The sequence below is a fragment of the Parus major genome, chromosome 5 (assembly GCF_001522545.3).
Source record: "Parus major isolate Abel chromosome 5, Parus_major1.1, whole genome shotgun sequence".
Taxonomy (NCBI): domain Eukaryota; kingdom Metazoa; phylum Chordata; class Aves; order Passeriformes; family Paridae; genus Parus; species Parus major.
In genome coordinates, this window is record NC_031774.1 from 52678028 (window position 1) to 52700548 (window position 22521).

The 22521-nt window shown below is 41.3% G+C and overlaps 1 protein-coding gene across 1 annotated transcript in view; it reads left to right on the forward strand.

Moving 5' to 3' along the window:
- The first annotated feature begins 839 nt into the window (after positions 1-839).
- KIF26A (kinesin family member 26A) overlaps positions 840-22521 on the forward strand; it is a 64027-nt gene continuing 42345 nt past the window's right edge. The window contains exons 1-2 of the mRNA XM_033515253.1: positions 840-1335; positions 17788-17951. Coding sequence (XP_033371144.1) covers positions 970-1335; positions 17788-17951 — 530 coding nt within the window. The 5' untranslated portion in view covers positions 840-969. The remainder of the gene's footprint in view (positions 1336-17787; positions 17952-22521) is intronic.

Sequence of the window (22521 nt, forward strand, 5' to 3'; positions counted from 1 at the left end):
ACAGTAGCAGGCCTGGGATGGGGAGGCGTTTGTGTGTTTCAGGAGATAGGTAACTCTATCTCTGAAGTGGAAACACAGTGCTGGGTTTTAAAATGTCTTAGCAGCCTTAAAATGAACTAGCCAAGGGATAGTGGGGAATTGCCCTGTGGAAACAAAATAGGTGTTGCTTTTGAATCAGGGTCTTGGTGTGCACATTGTCACACCTTCACACATGGCTGTAGGCTCAAATCTATTTCTCATTAAAGCAACTGTAGCAGAAGGCAATATTGTGGCCATCTGGGTTGCAAAGATCAGAGGTAATGGTCCTGTGGGCAGCACCATGTAAACTGGCTTTTATGCCACTTGATTAATCATTTCTGTGGGTAAGGGTGGGGAGACGTTTACCAGGCAATGCATTAATTTTTTAAAATACTTTAATTTTCTTGGTTTTCTGATGGTGGTATGCCTTTGAATCAAGTTATGATATTTGTAGGTTCAGCATCTCAACTAACATTGTTCCTAAGCATGGGGAACACGGGTGCCTTAGATGTCTCCAAAGGAGAGTTAATTAGAAGAATGAGCAGTTATCAAGAACACCGCAGCTCTACTGTTTAATTTCGATGATAATTTTCATGCTGGGTCTAATACAAATGAATTCACTTATGGTTTATTAATCCACTGTGGGTCTGTTAGGGTATTCAGTGGGAAAAAAGCTGAGAGTTACCAGAACAAATTTAAAGTAATTCTGTGAGTGGAGAGCAATTCAGAGAACTTTCTTTTTTCCTCTCCTTTTTATCTTTCTGCACTGCTTTAACTGAGTATGGTGTTTTTCTCCCCCTTTCTTCGCTTCTTTAGGACCCACGATTATCAGCTTTAATTTTTGACAAGCTTCAAGTGCCTGACTATTTACAGAAAAACAGGAATGAAGGAGAGAGCAGATGCGAAACTTGTGCCACTCACTTGAATCAGCTGAAGCAGGAAGCCATTCAGATGATGCACACCCTCAGCCAAACCAGCTACCCAGAGATGCCTGACCTCCCGCCCGGCGCCGGGGCAGTGGCCAGCATGGTACCCAGGATGGTCACTGTCTCCTCCCAGAGAGACCTGCCTCTCATTGCTGGGCAGGTGGGCAGGCAGCCTGGAAAGTCGCCCGGTCTCTTCCCTGCGGCAGACAGGAAGAAAGGACTCGGATGGTCTCAAGGCGTGGGCAGTTTTCCCAACTCCAGCGTTCAAGTGACAGTGGCCCCCAGCGGTCTCAGTGGTGCCCTGAGCTCCGTCACCATCCAAGCCCAGCAGTACCTCGAGGGCATGTGGAGTATCTCCAGGGTGAACAGCTTCCTGCCTCAGGCTTGTCTAGTAAGTAGTGATAATTCATCTGCTTGAGTTTCTTTTGCACGTGTGTGGACATACAGGGAGATGAAGATAAAATTTGAGATCTATACATATTTATCTTTGTAGGGATCAGCTAACGGTATTCTAAGGCATGTTTCAAGAGCTGAAGGGTTAAAGAGCTTTGAAGGATATTGTATCAGATGTCACAAGGAATTTGCTTTCTTATCTCACATGGTGAGATCCTTTCCTCAGATGTTTTTGCACCTATTCTAGCTCCATGTATGCAGGTGATGTTATTTGTCTGTCACATACCTGGTAACCCCTTTAGAGAAGCACAAAAGGCCAAGTTTGTCACACATGAAGTTCTGGGAGCTTCATGGGATTATATCAAAGATGAACTTGACCCTCAAGTCTTAGTGCTGAGCTTCTAATGCTGTGTGCAGTTCAGCAGTTGCTGTTGATGGACTGTGATGCACAGCATTAATCTGCAGCTTAGATGTGTTGCTAAACAGTTTGCTGCTGAGGAAGGGGCTCAGGAGGTTGCTTCAGAGCCACATGCCTTTAAATGTCACTGCACTTGGATTTTAAGCCCTGATGTTGATTTCCTGTATTCTGCGTGCATTTTATGAACTCTTGTGGGAAATGGAAAGGCTTTATAGAGGTGCAGGTTCCCTTTAAAAGCAAGTTCATTATGTAGCTATCTGTGGAACTGTTCTAAGAAGGATGCAGTATGTGGCTGGTTTTGACTAAGATTTATTCCTGACCAGTTTTCAGGTAGTGAACAAGGGACTATATTTCATAATGAAGTGTGTACAATTTGAAGTAATGCTTTTCACTTAAGATGACATAGCAGATCTTGCAAGATCAGGTATTTTGGTGCCAAGCAGCTCTAAATTTAACATAATGCCTTATGTGCTGTTGTATGTAAATACTGCCTAATATTGCTTGGTAGCTTCAGCTGGTTGAGCTCCAAGATCATCCAAGATAAATATTTGAGTGCTGCTATGTAACATTACTTTTCCAGGCTGACTTTTGTTTTCATCCAGAAAAGGCTTGGAGACTGATTGCTCCCTCCCATACTTTCCTCTCTTAAAGAAATTTGTGAATTCACATACATTCCACCTCTGAGGGGTTCCCATTTAAATCCAGGGACTCTCCACTGACATTAGGTCATTCACTGAGAAAAGGGAAAATGGCCCATTCACCTCTTCATAGTTTATAAGGAACTTCTGCTATGAGAGCTTTTCTCTGAAGTGTTTCTTCATGCATTAGGGATCAATTTGGCCATGTATGGCGTATGATGTTACATTTAAATTGCCTTTTAAGTTCTTTGTATATCACAGAAACAGAGAAAGAAAAATGGGAAAGCTGCTGGGCTAAGAAGCCTGCACTTTGAAAGCAGAAGTATTTGTCTGCTCATTCTTTGTCTGCCCTTACTCTTGTTCTGAATAATTCAGTTACAGCCAGCTACAGATTTCTTCCTGCTTAACCATGCTGACTGATAGATGTGGTCTTCCCTAACCACTATGCTATTCTAAGATAAAACTGTTGCCTCATTTAACCCCTGTGAAGGAAAAATGTGTATAATGCAGCAGAGCTTAAGTGTGATTTAGAAATGTGCAAAGAAACTCAGTAGCCTGGAAAACAGTGACCTTTAACGAAAGGACAAACACTGCAAGTGTTGGAGGCAGCTTGGATGTGATCCAGTCATCTGCAAGGATCGTTCAGATTTATAAGCAGTTTTTGGAGAGAAGCTAGTCTTCAGTTGTTTTATCTCTCCTCTCTCCTTATTTATTTTATTCATTTAAACCCAAATGTAGTTCCTGAAGACTGTGAGTGCATCTCTTTCCAGATGGTGCTTCTTGTGTCTGTCGGAATTCTTCCACTGCCTTTTGTATTGTTAAGAGCCTTGTGTCTGATGAAGTTGTTTGGGTGGGTGCTTCCCCTACACTCTTCCCCTGAGGAATCACAGGTGTTGAAGGAAATAGGATTGGAGAAATTTCAGGAAACAGCTAGTCTAGCCCTTGTCTAGGACAGTATCCACTGCAGGACATTCTTGTCCAATTCTTATCTTACATCTTTTTACAATTTTTCAATGACTGGGATTTTCCAAGTTCGATTGATTCTCACATCTAAACTTCCTTCCCTATTAGAAAAGTGTATTTGATTGATTTACCTTTTTTCTTTTTTTTCTTGTTAGAGAGATAATTTTGTCTTTTCTTTCCTTAAGTTAGAGACAGGGTTTAGGTTTCAGATTAAATCAGAAGAGAACTGTGCATATACATACTTTTAGTGATGTCTGTCTTTAGTAATACTTCCTGTCTTGTGGAGCAAAGCTGGTCTGGCTAGAGGAATTCTGCAGCAAGAACTACTGCAGTAGAAAGAACAGCACTGAATGTACTATTTATTATGTGTGACTGGATTTTTAAGACTCCAGCCTCCATTTAGGCAACATACTGCACAAATGCAGAAGAAAAAGATGGCTCTTTTCCCATGAAGTTTCCAGTCTTGGTTGTGGCACCAGTTATTTTGACCACCCTGTAAATACTCCTCTTTCACTGGGAATCTGTACTTACACCTTTTTTCCTTACTAAAGGGTACTTGAAACAGGTGCTGAACTCCCTGGTGGGAGGCTCCTACGCAGTGCTTACCCTCCCAGTGATTTAACTCACTGCTGCATATGAAGTGGGCATGATTAATTTTACAAATTTGTGAAGACAAAGGTAAAGGCTAGGGTTCATCTCAAATATTTTTAATTGCCAAAAGCCCAGGCATTTATTATAAAATAATTACTGAGGCTTCCTTTGTGGCTGGGAAGACCAGCAGGCATTTCCAAGAGATACTCTGTCCTTCTCATCTTGGATGTCTGTCTTGGCCTGCCTTGTCCTCCAATGGTCCCTGTGGCTTCCAGCTGGTGCTGGTAGAGCCCAGGTCAGTCATGAGGAGCAAATCCTTTTTTGGATGCAGGCTACTGTGTACCTAGTGCCTTCTGGGTGTGAAAATACACCCCAGTGTACATCTGCCAAACCTCAGGAGACCTTGCAGCCACCCACGTTTCTCCAGGATCTGTATTTTTTGTTCATGGCTAGTTCTAATAGTGTTGGGAATGGAATTGTCTGTGTAGAGAAAATAAAAAAAAAGGTTTGATTTCTGCTCCTCTCATCTCCCTTCCCAAACTCGCATGTATTATCTTGTAATGTCACTTACGGTTGTGAAAACACTTCTGGGCTGAATGTTGGGGGTCAGAAGTGCAGGACATTGTAAATTTTTAATATGTGTTTGGAGTTCAAGTGTGAAAAATCCATTATATAGATTATAAATTTTTTGAACAGGAACGTGTGTTTGAGGCATAGTGTGGGTGCTCAAACCAAAATAATAACCATGGGCTTTGGGAGCTGTGAAGAGGAACAGTAATTAAGGATATGGAGGAAGGTTCAGGGAGGGGAGGACTAGGATTGCAATCAAGGTGCAAAAGGTGAAGATGTAATCAGCTGCTTTACCCAAGTGGCCTGTTGTGAAAAATTACAGAAAATAATCACCAGTAGCAGTGATAAGTTGTCTGAGCAGACAGTGAACACAGTGGAGGGTAGGGAGCTGGTGTAACTCTGGGTAAGGCAGCTGATTTGTGCTGGACACCTGACAACTATAATTAATAAACAGTTTTATACTGATGTTTTTATTTCTAGACCTGACAAGTGAATATAAGGTTACTACTCAAATGAAAAAAAACACATTAGCAGTGCTCAGCACCGCCACTCAGTTTAATGCAAAAGGAGAGGAGTGAGGGGAATTTGGGCTCCCCAGATGTCTTGGAATCTGGCTGAGAGGTAGAACATTAAAACCACTTGTATACCTTGTATGCCTATTAGAAGTATCTGCATTTATTTTGTATTGTAGAAAAAAAGATGTCTTACTGTATTTTTAAAATTGACTGTGTTATTATTATGCAGTGTTATGTACTGCATGGAAGTGCTAAAGTAGCCATGCCATGTGATATAAAGACATCTCAGTGAAATAGAGCTTATTTGCAAATGTCTTTTTCTTTCATCTTACACAAAGTGAAATCTTGGTCACACTGTATTTCTTACTTGAATATATACAGCTGGCACTGGTTATAAGGCAAAGTGTTGTGGTTACTTGAGAATTTACCAATTTGTAAGTGGATTTAAAATACATTAAAAAATGCACCATTAAGAAGTTGAAAAAGTTAGTGCACTAAAAAACTTGAAGTGCCTTAAGTAAAACTTTTAAAGCCTATGCATGCAAAACTTTAAAATTATCAAAAGCTCAATGTATGTTCTTGAGAGTATTCACAAATTCAAATTTAGGTATAAGTTTATTACTTGGGTCTGTGAGGTTCAGAGAGGGAGGGTTCACCCACAGCACAGCACATGTACACAGAACAGCACAGAGCTTATGTTTATTTGTCTTATGTGAAAAACCTACGAGTTATTTTAGTCACAATTCAGGCTTTCCTGTAGTTTCAATAAGTCTTCTGCTTACCCTAATCTAAACCAGATGGATTTGTCTGAGAGTAGAGTAAAGCCTCTTTGTTTATAGCAAGGGTGGCTTACATTTTGTTTAAAAGATGCAATAAAAAGCTGACTGTGGAAAACAGAACAATGACAAGATTTACTTTCCAGCATTTACTTTTTTACTTTGATAAATGTCATGCCAAATGGATTTTTAAATTAATTCTTAAAACCCTTCTTGATAGCTTTTTCAGTGACCTTTTATTAATACAATGTGGGAAATATATTTTGTAATGAAACAATTAAAATACAATGCATTGACCATAAATCTTGTCCGTGAGACATATGGATGTCTTTGAGCTTTGGGACATTTCTCAGACTCCACGTATAACATCTTCATCCTCAAGAAGTCAATGCTAGACAGATGGTGAGGCAGGGACTGCACTGAGGCTTTTCTGTTTTCCCTTTAGCTCCAATGGTGTTGGTGTCACTGCTCTTGTAGAGGAAGTGCATAAAGGAATGGGGGGTGGTAAAAAAACTTAATTTTCAAAGTTACTGTTGGTCACCCTCCACAAGTCTCAAGCAGAAGGAAACCTTTTGGCCCAAGTTACTAAATGCTTTCTCATATTAATCTATTTTATGTTCCCATGGAAAAGACCTTTTCTGTGACTGCAGCATGTCAGCTGGGCAGTCATGCCTTGCTTTGAGCTTTGGTGCCTTGGTGAATGCAGAGGGAGGGGTGTGATGTGGGAGGAAAACACTGCCGCTCTCAGTGAGACCCTGCCCCAGCAGCCCGTGAGCAGACTGGCTTAGAAAGAGTGGGCTGGAAATTCAGCCTTCAACGTGCAGCTGAAAACATAGCCCTCTGTTTTTGGTAGTTGATGGAACCTTTGTGCTCTCTTGTTCTAGACTGTCCCCAGTGCAGGGTGCTGAAGGTGAAAACAAAGTTACTTTTTAATGTATTTCCAGGTATCACAGTGATACAGGAAAAATATTAAGAGTTAACAGAAAGGTTATTGGCTACAAGATGGAAATGAACATTTTCTTGGCTGAGGGTGTGGATTGCATTTCTTTTTATTGTGTTTGACATTTCCACCATAGTATTGGTTTTACAGTTGTGGGACGGGGTAACTCTTTGAGGACTCAGACCCTCTTGTGGCTCAAATTACCACCTGAAACCAGTTCTTTTGATCTTTCACCCCTCCAGGCTAAGCAGTTATTATTACAGCTCTCATGAGGAAACAAGTCCATGCTTGCCTCTGTTGACAATTGAGTTCAACAGGCAATAATAAGGAATGTTTGCCCAGACTTCACCTATAACTCATCAGAGATAGATTTAACACAAGCAGACTTTAGAGATTATGTGAAAATGATAATCCACTGGATTTACCTTTGTCTCACAGTTAATTCTCTCATCTAGCAAGTGTATCATAAGCTACACTAAATACCCCAAATATTTAAATTTTCTGCTCTTGCCTTTCAACTTGTTTCTTTGGCCTTTTCTGTTCACTTTGCTTCCTTCAGTGTCTTTTGCTTCCTGCGGGTCCATTTATTCTCTGAATTTGCTCCACTCCAAATCCTTTGGTGATCTGATAATCAATGCCCCCCATGCCACCCCAGCACTAGAAGTCACCGTACAAGGAAGGTTCATACTTTGTGGCTGAAGCTCAGCAGTGGTGTCATCCAAGATTTGAGAAAGAACAGCTTTTTTGAGTCTACTGTTGCATGGGCTACATGGGTTAAGGGGGACCGCAGATGAATTATACCCTTTGGCTTCAGAAGTTAATGCAGCAGAGAAACCAGATAAAGTCAGGCTGAGCTTAGTCTAGTGCAGGCTGGTGAAGGGGAAAGCCTTGCAGTGGTATCTGTTTAGAACATGACAGGAACTAATTTGTACAGCTGTATGCAGGTAGGATTGGCCAGTTGGCCTGCTTGTGTAGAACAGTATTTGAACTTCATCTATTTATTTTTTTTTTAAAGTGCTTTGAATTTGACATTTTCTCAACAGGTTGTTTACTGGAATGATGACATGTTGAGGGTGTGGGCCTTCAGATGGTTGAGCTGTGCACAGTATGAGCATTGCTGAAGGCATCTCCTGTTGTTTTGTGGCACGAGCAGCTGAACATGGGGCAAAAATTGGTGCTCTTTGTTTCTTGCAGCTAGAGTCACTGAAGTGCCTGGTAGCTTCTGACAGGAGGTTTAAAAAGCATCAATAGAAAATGATGTATCTATTTTTGTGTTTTAGTACTTAGGAGAGAATTTATGATGTATGGATAGAGTTCATAGATATTTCAAGCGTTTCGTATGTGTGTGTTTAATGGAATGGATTGCCACTTTAGTGAACATAGCATCAAATCAGCTCTGTTAATTGAAAAAGATTTTTCACATTATTGCTAATGATGTGACACAGTTTTGTTAGAGATGGTGCATAAAATAGCGCTACTTCAAGTGACATTAATGTATGCATTTAAATTCCTTTTTTCCCCATTTACGTGCATTATTGATTTTATTTCACTGTTGAGCAGCTAATGGATTTATAATTTGAATACAGTCACTGTAATCAATGATGGGATTATTAGACTTATAAATAGAACTTTAAAACTACAATGAGATAATTTCACAGTGACAATATAGAGAGTGGGCTGCCCAACCAGGAAGATTGTGTGCATGAGCTTCTCCAAAGACAGATAGGAACAACTTCATGTTCAGAAGTCCTGGTCCTCATGAGGGGCCTCAACCACCCTGATACCTGTTGGAGGTACACCACAGCAGGGCATAAGCAATCTAGGAGGTTCCTGGAATGTGTTGATAATTTTCTTCTCTAAATGACAGAAGAGCCAGTGAGGACAGGTGCTGAGCTGGACCTTGGTTCTGATCAGTGATGCAGAGTCTGCTTGGAGCCCTGTAGCCAGTGGTGTTCCCCAGGGGTCTGTGCTGATTCCAGTTCAGTTCATCGTATTCATCAATGCCCTGCATGGAGGGACAGAGTGCAGCCCTGGGAAGTTTGCTGAGGAGTGGCTGGTACCACAAAGTGCTGTGCTGCCATCCAGCAATACCTGGACAGGCAGGAGATGTGGGTAGAGAGGAACATAATGAAATTCAGCCGAAGCAAGTGCAGGGTTCTGCAGCAGGGGAGGATTAACCCCATGTACCAGTACAGAACTGACCTACTGGGAAGAGCTCTGGGTGTCCTTGTAGACAGCAAGTTAACCACGAGCCAGCAGTGCTCTAGTGAACAAGAAGGCCAGTGGAATTCAGGGCTGCATTAGGAAGAGCATTGCCAGCAGACTGAGGCACATGATCCTGCGCCTCTGCTCAGCCCTGGTTGAGACCACATCTGGAGTGCTGTGTCCAGTTCTGGGCTCCTCTGTTCAAGAAAGACACAAAGCTCCTGGAGAGGGTCCCATGGAAAGGCTGTGAAGATGATGAGGGGAGAAGATTCTCCAGAATCTCTCTAATGAGAAGAGGCTGAGGGAGCTGGTCCTGTTTAGTCTGGAGAAGAGACAATTGAGTTAATTCCTCTGGATTTGCATGGCTGCTACTATTTCAAATATGGATGAGTTTGTTCTTTTGTGATACCTTATGCGAAGGAAGAATTTGAAAGGTGCTGAAGGCATGAGGCAGTTGCTGTGTTTTTAGTGTTGTTGGGTAAAGATAATGGATCTGCCATTCAGAACTGTCTCTGTTGTGCTTCTCAAAAAATAAGGTGATGGAGTTGTACAAGGTTGTTTTATGGGTCAGGTAGCAATGGAAGGATAAAGAAAGGGAGAATGGCCCTTGTGATGCCTGGCTTGGGGAAGGTCTAGTTTGTTCATTCAAGGTAGCTGTGTGGACATCTCCTTGAGTCTTGTCAGCTTCTCCTGATAGGGGATATAGGAATAGTGCAACCTCCTCTTGCTAGTTACACTAAGGTTCTCTTGAAAAGATTTGAATGGGAATGATAAGAGCATTAGTAATATCCTGCTGAGTCTCAGCTGCAGCTTGTCTAGCCCAGGGCTGTCTCCAGCAGTGAAGCTGGAAATGGTATTTAGGGAGAGCTGTGGAGCCTGGCTGCTTTCTGCAGTCTGCTCATACTCCCCGGCATGCTCAGCTGGAGAATTCACAGGGACACATACCTGTCTGTTCCCTGTCTGTTTAGGGACCTGCTGTTCAGGAGTTTATCCAAACCCTGTCTGACCCTGAAACACTCTCAAGCTCCACAGGCTTCTGTATGCCAGCCGGTTCCATGAGTTCACTACCCCAGTGCAAAGAAGTATTCACTTGCATTCAGTTTATTCTGTACCTCCATGATTTTGTAAGCCTCAGTCAGGCTTTCCTCAGTCTTCCCTTCTCCAAGCAAGAGTCTCAGCCTCTTTCGTTCTGTCCTCCTAGGGCACCTGCTTTATCTTCTTGACTATTTACTTGCTTGTCTTTCTGCTTGTCTTTCCCTTACTCCACCACCCTGTCTTGAGATGCAGTGCTAGACTCAATATGTGGTGCTCACTATGAGGACAGTGTCCTTGTTCTTTCCTTGTGATGTCCAAAATTTGCTTGCTGGTTTTTTTTTTGGCTGCTGCTACATCTTGATTTAGAGGAACTGCCAATGATCCTTAAATCTTCCAAGCAAGTTTTGAGCTCAGTGTTGTTGAGGAGTCATTTATGTTGTTTTTCCCCTTTTATGTGGTCTTACCTATGTCAAATCTCACTTGACACTTCTTCGCACAGCCACACTTCTGAAATTTTTTATTATTGGCAATTGGTTACTTGAAAGAGCTTTGGGACATCTGCAGGCTTGGGGATTTCACTCTGTTCATGGTGAATCACGTCTGGGTTACATGGCCTCAACACTGGGAGCACACAGCAGGGTTGGCAGGAACACCCACAAGAGAAAAGTGTCACCTGCACAGCTCTATCCCTGATTTGAGACCTTGGTGTCCTTCAACAACGATCCCAATGATTACAGCTGTCCTTGTCTTTGCAAACTTAATGCTGCTTCATGAGCCTGCCTGTAACTGAACCTTGGTCTCTGAATATGGGTGTAATTAAGAGCCAGTTTTTCCCTTCAGATAATGAGGGCTTGTACCTATTCAAGTGAACTACTAGTCAATGGGTGCCTTCCATGTGGTAGCTGTCAGGCAAATTGATCCCAAGGGATGTTCTTTTTAAAGCAGCTACATTTAATATATAAGCAGTTCAAGTGTGATTGAGATAGAAATTAGGTATGACAATCTCTGTCCACCTTTGCTTTATTTGATGACATTGTATATCAATCATTATAACAATACAGTGATTTTAATGAAACTAGGAACATGGTAATTTATTTTGCTGAATAGAGAGTAATCAAGACATGGTGAAGTTTTGTTGAGTTGCCCAAATCATTGAGAAATGCTGTTGTGGAGTCAGGAAGGTGACACAGGTTCTCCCAGTTCAAAGCTTTGCATGTCTCCTGTGTTTAGTGGCTGTTAGAAACACATCTGGCCCATGGAAGTCAGTCTTAATGGAAAAGCATTTATCTCTTTGTAGGAAACCCAATCCTAAAATGAGAGAAATTTGCATTATTATGAACCTGTTAATGAATTCCTTTGCTTGCTCTTATCAGCCTTTGACAAAAAGCAGCATTTTTATTGTATATTTGTCCATTTAAATAAATACCTAGGGAAGTACACAGCTAGATTTTTTTGGCTTTGGAGGCTATACCTATTGTATTAGAAGACAACAGGGAAGGCTCTGGGCAACACTTTCTGATGCTTGCCTAGAGGCATTAGAAGAAACAGTTCCTCTAGCCTGGCTGTTTTAAATCCACTGCACATGAAAAGTCCTCATTTGAGAGTGTTAATGTGCAGCAGGATCTGTGTCCTTGTTGGTAGCTCATTTCATGACCTCCTGACTTTCCAGGTGGTGGGTTCTGTGTGCAGACAGGAGGGTGTTGTTCATGTGGCTGGCAGTCAGATTGCTGTGAAGAAGGAAAGAAAAAAGAGCATTGCCAGCTGTGTCTTCTGCTGTGGGTGTCCTGAATAGCTTAAATGTCAAGGAATTGGCCTGTCACTGCCTGCTGACATCTTTGCACTACCAGAGCCCTGCCTGCAGGGATTTCCCACACTGCCAATCTGAAGGAAGAAAAGAGTGATGCTCCATTTTGTAGACTGAGGCCTGCCCAGAACCCTGATAATCTTTTCAAGGACCAAGTATCATGGTTTGGGAGAGATCTGGGTCAGACTGAGATCAAAAGCCCTTGGTCAGAAGGGAGAAGCTGCTGATTCTCCATCCTGGTATGGCCAAGGATGCCAGTACTGGATGTAGCTGTGCCCTGCCCAAAAGGATGAGGTCCTTTTTGCACGGAGCACAGACTGCTAATGATTTTTGCTGGTAAAGATCCAAAACTTAAACCTGTTTTAGTAATTCAGATATTATTTCAAAAAGCAAGAGCTCTGAGGTTGCCTTTGGATCGCCTATATTACTTGCCAGTCTGTGACAGCAGATGGGCCTCCTATTTCTATTTAATTCTACTTCTCTATAATTTTTCTCCTTCTGCTTCATCTTCAGAGATTGATCATAAGCCAGGCATTAGCAACTCTTGTAGCTGAAAAGCCTTTTTTGAGAGAAGGGATATTATGCTCTGCATTTGATTTACATTGAACACGAGATGCATATAAAAGTCTGAAACTACAGGTTTAGTCATTCTTGTTACCACATCACAGCTGCAGGTTATAAATGACTACAGTAGTGTATTGTAGTTATAAAATGCCCAACTTGCTTTATAATGAGCCCTGGCAGAAACAATGCCAAATGGCAGTAAAAAGTTTATCCAGAACACGTTTCACTTCAGCCTGGCATATGCTGCCCTGTTAACTTTATGTAATGCTCATCAGTCAGGAGGAGACATTTCTCACAGGAGATGCATGCAGGACTTATCCACGCTTATGGGAAAGAAGGGTTTATAGTGTAAGCATTATCCAGCTCAAGATTTACGTCACGTTTGTTCCACTCAGTGGTAGTAGGTCATAAGAGTCTTTGCATGAATCATTTAGGTGGAAAATTATTGTTTTATCATATATAAACAGTAGGTTTAATAGTTTGCAAAATCATTACATCAAGCAGTTTTTACAATTTAATTGACTGTGACGTTCTAGTCAGAAAGGGGGAAATAGTAAGTTAGAGCAAATTCTCAAAATTCTGTCTGCCTGCTAGTCAGAAAGGGGTAAAAAAAGCTAGAAAAGGGGAAAAAAATCACCAGTACAGACTCAGGCTGTACCAGAGCACTTAGTGCTTCACCTGAACGCCCTGTTAAGTGCTTTCATTATATTATACAATTTTTTGAAATATAAAATAAATTATATGGCATTGTGACTCTGATAAACAGATGTGTGTCAGATTCGTAGAGATTCTTGTAATTTTCTTTGTTCCCTTGTTAGTGATTCTGTTCTCGATACTCTTTTGCAGCTTTACCCAACCTTCTGGTTTTCTTCTGCCATGACAGTATTATCCTGGGACTGGTCTATTTTTCTATAGATTTTTATAGTCCTGTGTTTTTCTTGCCTGTTGCCAGATAGATATTTCGCATGCATTTCAGAGACCGAGTGGCATGACCTTGTTTGGCTTTTTTGGATCCCTGGTCATTCTCTTGACAAAGGTTAATGTCCAGAGAATGGAAGTACTTGGAAAACTGGAAACATTATGGCTTAGTTTTTGGCTTGGCACTTCAAATATGTAAAGAGCTTGTTACAATTGTAATTGTCCTTTGGATGGTGATGGCCTGACAGAGTCCTGTGTATCTGGAAATTTAATCTTTATAGTGTAATTTTGGACTAGTCTGATTTGCTTAAGCCTGGGCAGATGTTTCCTGCCATCTAGTCACAACAGTGAGCCTGTGTGCTGGGAATCAGGGATGGGACAGGGGGTGCCCCCATCCTGCCCTGCACAACTCCCCCAGTGCTGCCTGAGGATGTCAGGTCAGCTCCATCTCATCCTGCCCTTTCCCCCAGGCTTTTGCCCTCTTAACTGGGAACAAGTCATGCTGTAACTGCTTGTTGTGGCCCTGCCATCTTCAGCTGTGTGTGTGGATGCTGCCAGCTGGGAATGCACTGTGGCTGACTTGCCCCCATGTCCTCAGGATGGGTTCTGGGACCTGGTCCCAAAACCCTCCTGTCCATGACACAGGCACTGACACAAAGCACCAAGACATTGCTCATGCCTGCACGTGCAAAATGCTTGGTGTGACATTTTCAAATGTCATCCTTGCTGTGCTCTTACTGGTGCCAGTTTTCATGTGGTTTTGGAGAGAGTAGAGGGAAGGGGTTCTGTAGAGCAGTTTTGGAAATCCTTCCTTTGAGGTTTAGCATCTTTCCAGAGGGTTTTTGGTTTTTTCCAGTGGCTTTTGTCCAGCAAATATTTTTTTAGAAAATTGAAACAAACGTTACTCTCTGATGTGGAGCCTTATGATATTTTAAATATTCAGTGCAGTCAGTAACACTTTATAGTGACAAGGCTGTGCTTTCTGCATTTGATCATTAATGATTTATGAAAATTCATTAAATGGAGAAGCACAGTTCTCTCTCAGCTGCCGTCTGGAGCCTTCTCTCTGTGCAGACTTGAACACTTGGAAAAGTCAAAAGTTGCTCAAATTTCTCTAAAGAATTCTGTTTTCCACACACAGTCCTCAGAAAAGTATTTGTTGAGATGAGGGAGGTCCATTTAGTTTAAAAAAAACAAAACAAAACAACCCTTTTTTTTTATTTCTGGTGTGACAAACTGGAGTGTCCAGGCCCAGGAGGGTCCCATTACTTGTCTTTAGTGTTCTTTCTTCAGGGTAAATGACTTAGACCTGACAAATTTTGTCATACCTGAGCCTTTCTCATCACCTGAGAGATGTAGCTTCTCAGGGAGAGCTGCATATGGCTGTGCTGGAAAATCCTGTCACTTTGGATGGTGCAGACAGTTCTTGAAATTAATCCAAAACTTGGAAGAACTTTTGTTTTTCAGCTTCTCACTATGCAGCAAAACTTATATTACCTCTGTGTTTAATATTAATTGGGTAGTTGAGTCAATGAAAATTATATGGGTTGTCTTCTGATGATTTTATCTCGTATATCATCACATTTTGCTCCTTTACAAGAATCAGTCCCTTCTCATTGGCTTCCTCTCATCCTCTTTTTATGTTCACACAGAACTGAGAATAAAACTTACAGAAACAGAAATTACAGTTTGAGTTTTCAAATGTCTTTAATGTGGGAATAGCAATTTATCCAATTTAGATATGTTGGTTTGGAAAGTATATTAACCATCTGCCATCTGAAATATCAGGTTTGATTTGGATATTTCAATTTATGTGCCTGATATGTCCATAACCATTGGTCTCTTGGAAATGTAGGGTTTTGACTTCTCATAGAAATAAAAAAGCAGTGTAAAAGGAATATGTGTTACACATGGCTTATATTTTTAAGTGTGAATAGCTTTTACAGGAATCGATCTGTTAACAGATTCCAGTCAGTTCTTACAAGTCTGTTACACTTAGCTGTAAAATTCAATGAAGTTCTGAAGGTTTTCTTATGTGTATAATACTCTACAGATTTCATATTTAGCTTTAGATCATACCATCATTTACATTATACATTAATTAGTGTGATTGGTTAGAAACATGTTGCTGCTCCTGTCTTTTTATCAAAATGTGGCTTGAACACGATTTTCTTTGTGTCAAGGTCTCTTGTCTAGTAAAGCTCCTGTTGACAGTGAGTGAAAAAATTTCTTGAAAATCTAACTTGAGCCTGAGACAGCAGGTTCTGTGGCAGAGGGTTCTGGTTGTCTTTCTGACAGAACTTGGGGAGTATTCAGACACAGATGTCATCCTGCCAGTGGCTGCAGGTTGGATCCTCCTCTGGCTGTCACGCCAGTGCTGCTGAGCATGGCAGTCCCTGGTGTGCCACTCTGTAGGCTCCACATGCTGGCTCCAGAGGTTGTGCTGTAGAATTTTTTAGTTTGTAAATTGCTGAATCCATGTAAGCTCCACTTGTTGTCAGTGCTTTGTGTCAGTTCATGTAACTCTGAAGTTCGGATGTCGCACTGGATTTTACCCATCTGTGTGTTGTTCCACATGTCATATTCTTTCTGTGACTGCTATAGGTCAAGACCACACATTTTTTGCTTCAGTGCATTAATGATCAAATACCTGCTTTATCGACCCCTCAAGGTTCATTACTCCATCACTTAGTTATAAGCAATTAACCACGTGAGTGGATCTGATCCTTTTCCAAGCTTCTTTGTTCCTGGCTGCCATTGCCAGCAGATCATGGATAGGACGGACAGACAAACTCCCTTTTTAAAGTCCTTTTTCCTGCCACACCATTTCTTTGTGCCAGTCTTGATCTCTAACAATGCATTGGTCTTTCTTCTTTCATCACTGAGAAATCTGATCTCATAAGATTGCTGTATTACAGAGTGAAGGGTTTTGCAGAGGGTTGTTCCAAGTTTCCAGTTTGGCTTCTAGCGTGAATAGCTTCACTAGGATTAAGTTAATCTGCATGAATATTATTCTATGTCTCAGCCTCAGATCTCTGGTGAGCTCTATAAAAATAATTTTTTGTGTGGCACTCTATGTTAAAGCATTAGTCAGCCACTCCATAATACTGATAATAATACTAATCTTGAAAGAGCAGACCTTCAAAAGATCTGTGTGCACTTTCTTCTTGTTGACTTTGTTGGGAACTGGGAATACAGCATTCAGCCTCTAGGAATGAGTCCAGATGAAACTCCAGACAGGCTTTCATGCACCAGTTGAGCACTACTTGGTTGGCAAAGTTTTTTTCCTTGGTACCTAATAACCAGGTTGTCCCAGTTCTCATGAGAAAATCTCTGTTTGTATTGTCAGTGTATGAGAAAATTCAGGGTGTGTATGAAACTGGGAGTGTCCTATTGCCATGTCTGCATATCTGTAGTTGTAAAACATGATCTATAGCAGCTCAAAATTCAAAATTTGGTGGCATCCCAGGAAGTACCTAATTGTGCCTGTGCTTCATTACAAGGCTGTCTCCTTTCCTGGAATCTATTTTAGCTAATTAGTTTGAAATGTCAAAGTAGTATTTCAGATGACAGAAACATCATATATTATCATACATGAAGCAATTAACTCTTTTGACAAATATTTATTGTGGTGTCATCTTTAATTAAATCTTCAGGACTCCCAGACAGAGAGCAGGTTCTTCCAAAGAGGAGGCTTCCCAGCACTGTTGATGAGCATTTGACTGATGGGGCTTAATTGAACTCGGTACTTGAAAGAGTTGGTGGCCTTAACATAAAGATATAGACCTGACACAATTTCACAATACAGATGTCTAAAATTTTGGCAAAATCTCAAAACAATTTCCCCCTTTCAGACTGTGTCTCAGACACTGCAAATGCTTTATGCTGGAGAAGATGGATCTCCAGGATCTCCTGTTCTTACACTGGAAAGGTTTGCAGGAGAAAAGTGTTATACGCTTGTGCTGCTAAGAAAAATAATACTGAAAAACAGGGCTGTATATATATTTCTAAAAAAAAATCAATTTTCTTTTATTTAGTTCTTGGGGTTATTCATGTGGAAACATATTACAAGTGTGACTGTTTGGTTAGTTCCTCTTAAACAGATAGGTCTTGTAGGTGATGTGCCACTGAGAAATAATTCCTGACAGTCATAACTGAACCAGATAAACAGTTCTGCCAGCTCCAAAATAACATTGTAAAACAAAAGGGTTCTGCTTATCGTTTTCCATTTCTTCATGCCTGTCAAACTATTTAACTGTGCATTACTCCTCACAAAGGTTCTCTGTGTTTTTCTGCTCCTCCACTGTGGTTGTGGTTTTTACTTTCTCTGTTGCTGAGCCTACTGTGGTGCACTTCTCCACCTGTATCCTCATATATGTGTATCCTCACCTGCTAATGGTCTTCACCCTCACCCTTGCAAAGACTCTCTTTGGAAGTGCTGTGTGAAATTTTTCCCTGTTGTGGCCATGTATTGAAGTGTTCTAACATGTTGGTATGTTTTTATTTTTATCAGGCAGAAGCAGCACCAGAAAGTGGCCGAGATGTTCCCAGTGTTCAGATCAGCTCAGGGCAGCACGGCTCCGACCCCGCGGGCGGCACGGCAGCCTCACAGAGCGTGGTGGCTCCAGCCAGTGGGGTCTCAGCAGGTACCTCGGCTGCAGCTTCCTTCTTCATAAGGTAGGTTCTCTTCTTTCTGGTTTCCATGACTGCTTGTGGGTCTTCACACAGCTGGGAAGTGCTGTGTTTGCCATGGTGCTGGTTGCTGAAGGGTGGAGCTGGTCACCTGGTCATGCGTGTGGCTTTCTGCTGCCACTGGAGAGCAGGGATGGGATGGGGACACCCCAATTCTCTCTCTGGAGACCTGGACCCTCTATTGACCAACACCCAAGGAGACACGTGTTGGGCTTTGTCTAGTCCTTAATGGCCACCTTCACCACCAGTCTGCTGTTCTGTAGGTTTCCAGGGAGCAAAAGCTGAAGTAACAAGACTTTTTCACTCAGATCTAGGTAAAACAAAGATATTTTTTTATTCAGTAGCATGACCTATCTGTCCAAATAAGTTTTCCATGGTTGTTAGAAACAGCTGAAACAGTTGGACATTATTCTAGCAATAGCCCAGAACAATATCTTTTTTTTCTATTCTGGTGTCCTATGACAAAAATATGTTAGTTTTGTTTGGATGTTTGTTGTAATTAGCAATGTTGATTAAATGTAATACGCTGTCAAGCAGATGGTATTTAAAACAACAAAACTCAGGGCTTTGTACTTGCATTCCAATTCCTTTTTTAATTCAGAACTGAACATATTTTGAGTCAATATTGAAAAGCGTATGTCTGTGAATGGCACTAAAGTAAAATTTATGCACCAACAATCCCTCGTAGAATGTAATCACAATGGTAATTGTATTGTTTCCTTTTCATTGGTCTTTAGCATGTTTTGTGTCACTAAATAAATGATGTTTACTATAAGTTACAATCTGACCTCAGAAAGAGCTCAACTTTCCAAGTTCTGCTTTTTTAAAAGAGCACTGCACAATGATAGTGTCCAATGCCTGCATATCACAGCCTGTCTGTTCACAAGAGACTGGGAAATGAGCGCCCCAAAAGCACTGTGTGTAAATTAGTGGATTGTCTCTTGTGCTGTGGGTTTGAATAAACACAGAGAAACGGTGGCCTGCTGAGGATGATTTGTTTCATTCAAAGATAGATATCTGAAATAATCAGTGGGAATGGAGAGGAAAGGTAAAGGGAGAAGCTCAGATGTCTCTTTCCTTGTTTAGTTACCTAAGCAAGGACAGATGCATCCTTTTCAAAGTATTTAGATGGGACTGCAGCACAGCTTTTTTTACTGTATTTCATATTGAGGGTATGATTTTTTTCTTAATCTGCTTTGGATATATTTCAGTGTTAATAAGGAAATGTGAAGATTTTTCCCTTTCACTGGAGAAACCAGAAAATAAAATACCTTCCTTGAAACTGAGAGAAAGAAATCAGTGCCTAATAGTATAAAATAAGACCAAAATATTTTCTCTCAGTAATGCTTTTGTCACTGGTCAGCAAAACTCAGTTCTGTTTTTATTGTCAAGTGGATATCATTGGTTTAATTCAAAGATTCTCGAAGTCAGCAGCAAGACTGCAAATGACATCATTGTATGTTGGATCAGGCCCTAATTGCTTCTCATGAATCTGTCTTTGCCTTGAGTGAATCAGAATTTTATAGCTTTAGCAGCTCTGTGATAGCTAAAACATTTTAAAACCCCATTAGTACATTGCTTATTCCCTACCCATGTTTCCTATATTCAAAATTGATTCTCTTGAATTTTTTAACTGATGGGCAGAGCTGATGGAATTTTTGTGCACAAAGCACTTCTGTTTCTTATTCTGTTGTTGTTGAAACACAAGGGAAAAAAAAAAATCTCACAAAGATTTTATGGGGGAGAGACATCCATCACTGATCCCTGGCACTTGTAAATGGGTTGAGCAGATCTTCAGGTGGGTACGAAGTTCTGTCCAGGCTGCTCCCCCAACTTTGGCATTAACCTCAGGAGAGGCTCACTCTGACATTGCTCCTTCTCCCTTGACTCTTCTGCCTTTGGGACCTCAATGGATCAAAGTTTTCACAGAGTCCTCCACCCTCAGGCCATGCACTCCTCTCAGCAGGAGGGGAAAGGAGGAGGAGGAAATCCTCAAGGATGAGTGAGAAATGACACAGATACTGGCAGAAATGGCTTTTCCAGGAGCCACAAATATTAGGATATAATCAGTTTCGGGGTTTGTTCAGTAAATGGGCTCTCAGGCCTCTTTGTTTCAACCCTTCCACTCCTGTCTGCTTCCCTCTGCACTATCCAGCCTTGAACATGTTGAGGAAGAAGGTCATTCCTGTCTTGACTCTTTTGCAGCAGTATTCACTTGTCTCTCCTTCATCTCTCTGTTCAGCTAATGCTCTCTCAGGAAGCACCTGGAGATGAAAGAAGAGTCATGGCTATAGTGTCATGCTGTAGTCCCCATTCATTAGATTTTCTGATTTTTTTTCTATACTGAAACTCCTCAGCCACTTAAAATCTGAACTTCATAGCAAGGCCAGTTACTCACATTATGCAGAGCCTGGTAGATTTTGTTCTTGTTCTCTATTGGAACGAATGAAGTTGATATATTGACAGTTGCACAGACACACACATATATTTATTTTTTTACAAATCACTGGCCTCTCTTTGACCAAGTCCACTGAGGACCTTCATATTTTACATGAGCCTTTTGTGAGAGGAGCTGTGGTTGAAAAGGAGCTTGTTAAAAGGGCTGTTTTGCCTTAGGAATAAAGTAGCTAGGCAAAAATATGCATATATGTTAATGTCCAGTGTATTTGGGTGCAGTGTTAGTTACTTTGGAAGACAAAGCCTTCACAGGGTATTGTGGAAGCTGCATCTGTGATTTCCTGAGCCACAGCAATACTAGATACAGGTTGGTTTTTTTTCCCACATGAACAAGATATTCCAATCTTACTTTTCATGAAACAGGATTCACTGTGTTTGTACAGGTCCTAGCACAATTTAGCTTTTGGGTTTTGACATGGATTCCTGGGCACATATAAATACCTTTTTCACATTAAAGCTGGAGTTTCTATTTGCTGAAATAACACTCTTACACTCTTGCTTGGGGACTGTCTTGTGCCTGGGAACAGGGATCTTGCTGGATTTTTTTGGTTGGTTGTTTTGTTTTTTGCTCTAGTTTGTTCCTTGATGAGAATCAGTTCTGTGTTTGTAAGGTCACAAACTCTGAGGACAGGACAGAGAGTTCATGTCCTCACCTGGAAAATAATAGCTAAGAGATGCAACAAAAAGGATACCTGGTCATAAGAGGTCCCCATGGTTAAAATGAGTATCTTTAAGATATTCTTTGCAGGGAATGCATTGATTTTGTTAAGCATATGTGCAGCCCGAAACTACATATTCATCCAAAGCTCTTTCTCATTTGAATGTCATATTTAATTTCTTCAAGCTTAATTATGTTCTGCTTAAAAAAAGGTATTTTATTCATTACCAAGAAATGCAGAGAAGCACTAAGTATTCAGAATCAAAGCCAAATATTAAAGACAGCAGACAGAAGCGTATTAAGAAATTAAATCAGTTTTAAGCTTTTTTCCTTACTGTGATCTGTCACAGAAGGAGGAAAGCTTTGATTAACATCTGACTGTGTCACGCAAGCAAATTGCCAGAGATTCCTCAGTGGTTGTGTTACCAGAGGACCAGAGGATTTAGCAGAAAATGGAGCAGCAGCAGGTCACTGGCAGAATGAGAAAGCCAGGGCAAAAAGCACAGCTTATGTTCATGGATGGCTGTGAGGAGACTTCCAGTTCACCCTTACATTTCAAGAGAAGTTTATTCTTGCATTCTTCAGATTTAAGAATGTAGCTGGCTTTGTCCCTTGGTGTGGCATGAAGTGTGCCTTGCCTAGTGCTCCACACTTTATACCAGTTTCCAGGTGGGTTTTTTGTGTAAGGAACCTGAACAAACTTTCTATTACTAAGGGAAAATATGTGAGATAGTGGTAGGACCCTTCTGTGGCTATGCTTGCAGCTAAGTAAATAACTGGCATATTTTGTTAAAGAGCTTAAGGTAATAACCTTTATAACAAAGTTGGGTTTTCTTGTCACGCGAGCAGTGGGGGAAGAGAGGAAATGGTGTTTCCAAGATGAGGCAGGAGAAGGGCAGCAAGGACTAGAATGGGCATGCACTTGGGAAGAGGTTAATGGGCTCTCTGACAAAAAAGAAAATACCACTCCCTTGGGAGAAGAATCAAGACCCCCAATAAATCGAAGCTGTCACCATTAACGTGCCATTTCCGCCTGCTGGTGGCTGGTGACAGTGGTGACAGTGCCTGTGCAGCTGGGTGGGGCTGTGGGGTTTGGGGAGCAGGGATCCCCCTGCCCTCAGTGCACAAGCTGGAAAGAAGATTTGAGCAGTGACAGGGCAGTGAGGAGGAATCAAAACTGATTAGAAGAAAATAACTAAGCAAGCAACCCTGAGCAGTACTGAGCAGAAGACAAACTGCATTAAGTCCCTGTTCTAAAATTCTCATCTTGTTTGATGTTGATATTTTCAAACTGGTTGGCTTAGAGGGTTGCTTTTGCTGCTGTAGGACTGCTGCCTTTGAAGTGTGGAAGCTGTATAGTGGAACTACTTTCCCATGTATCCACCTGCTTTTGTTTGAAAAATTAATCTTCCAAACATAGCACTCACTAGTTTTCAGGTT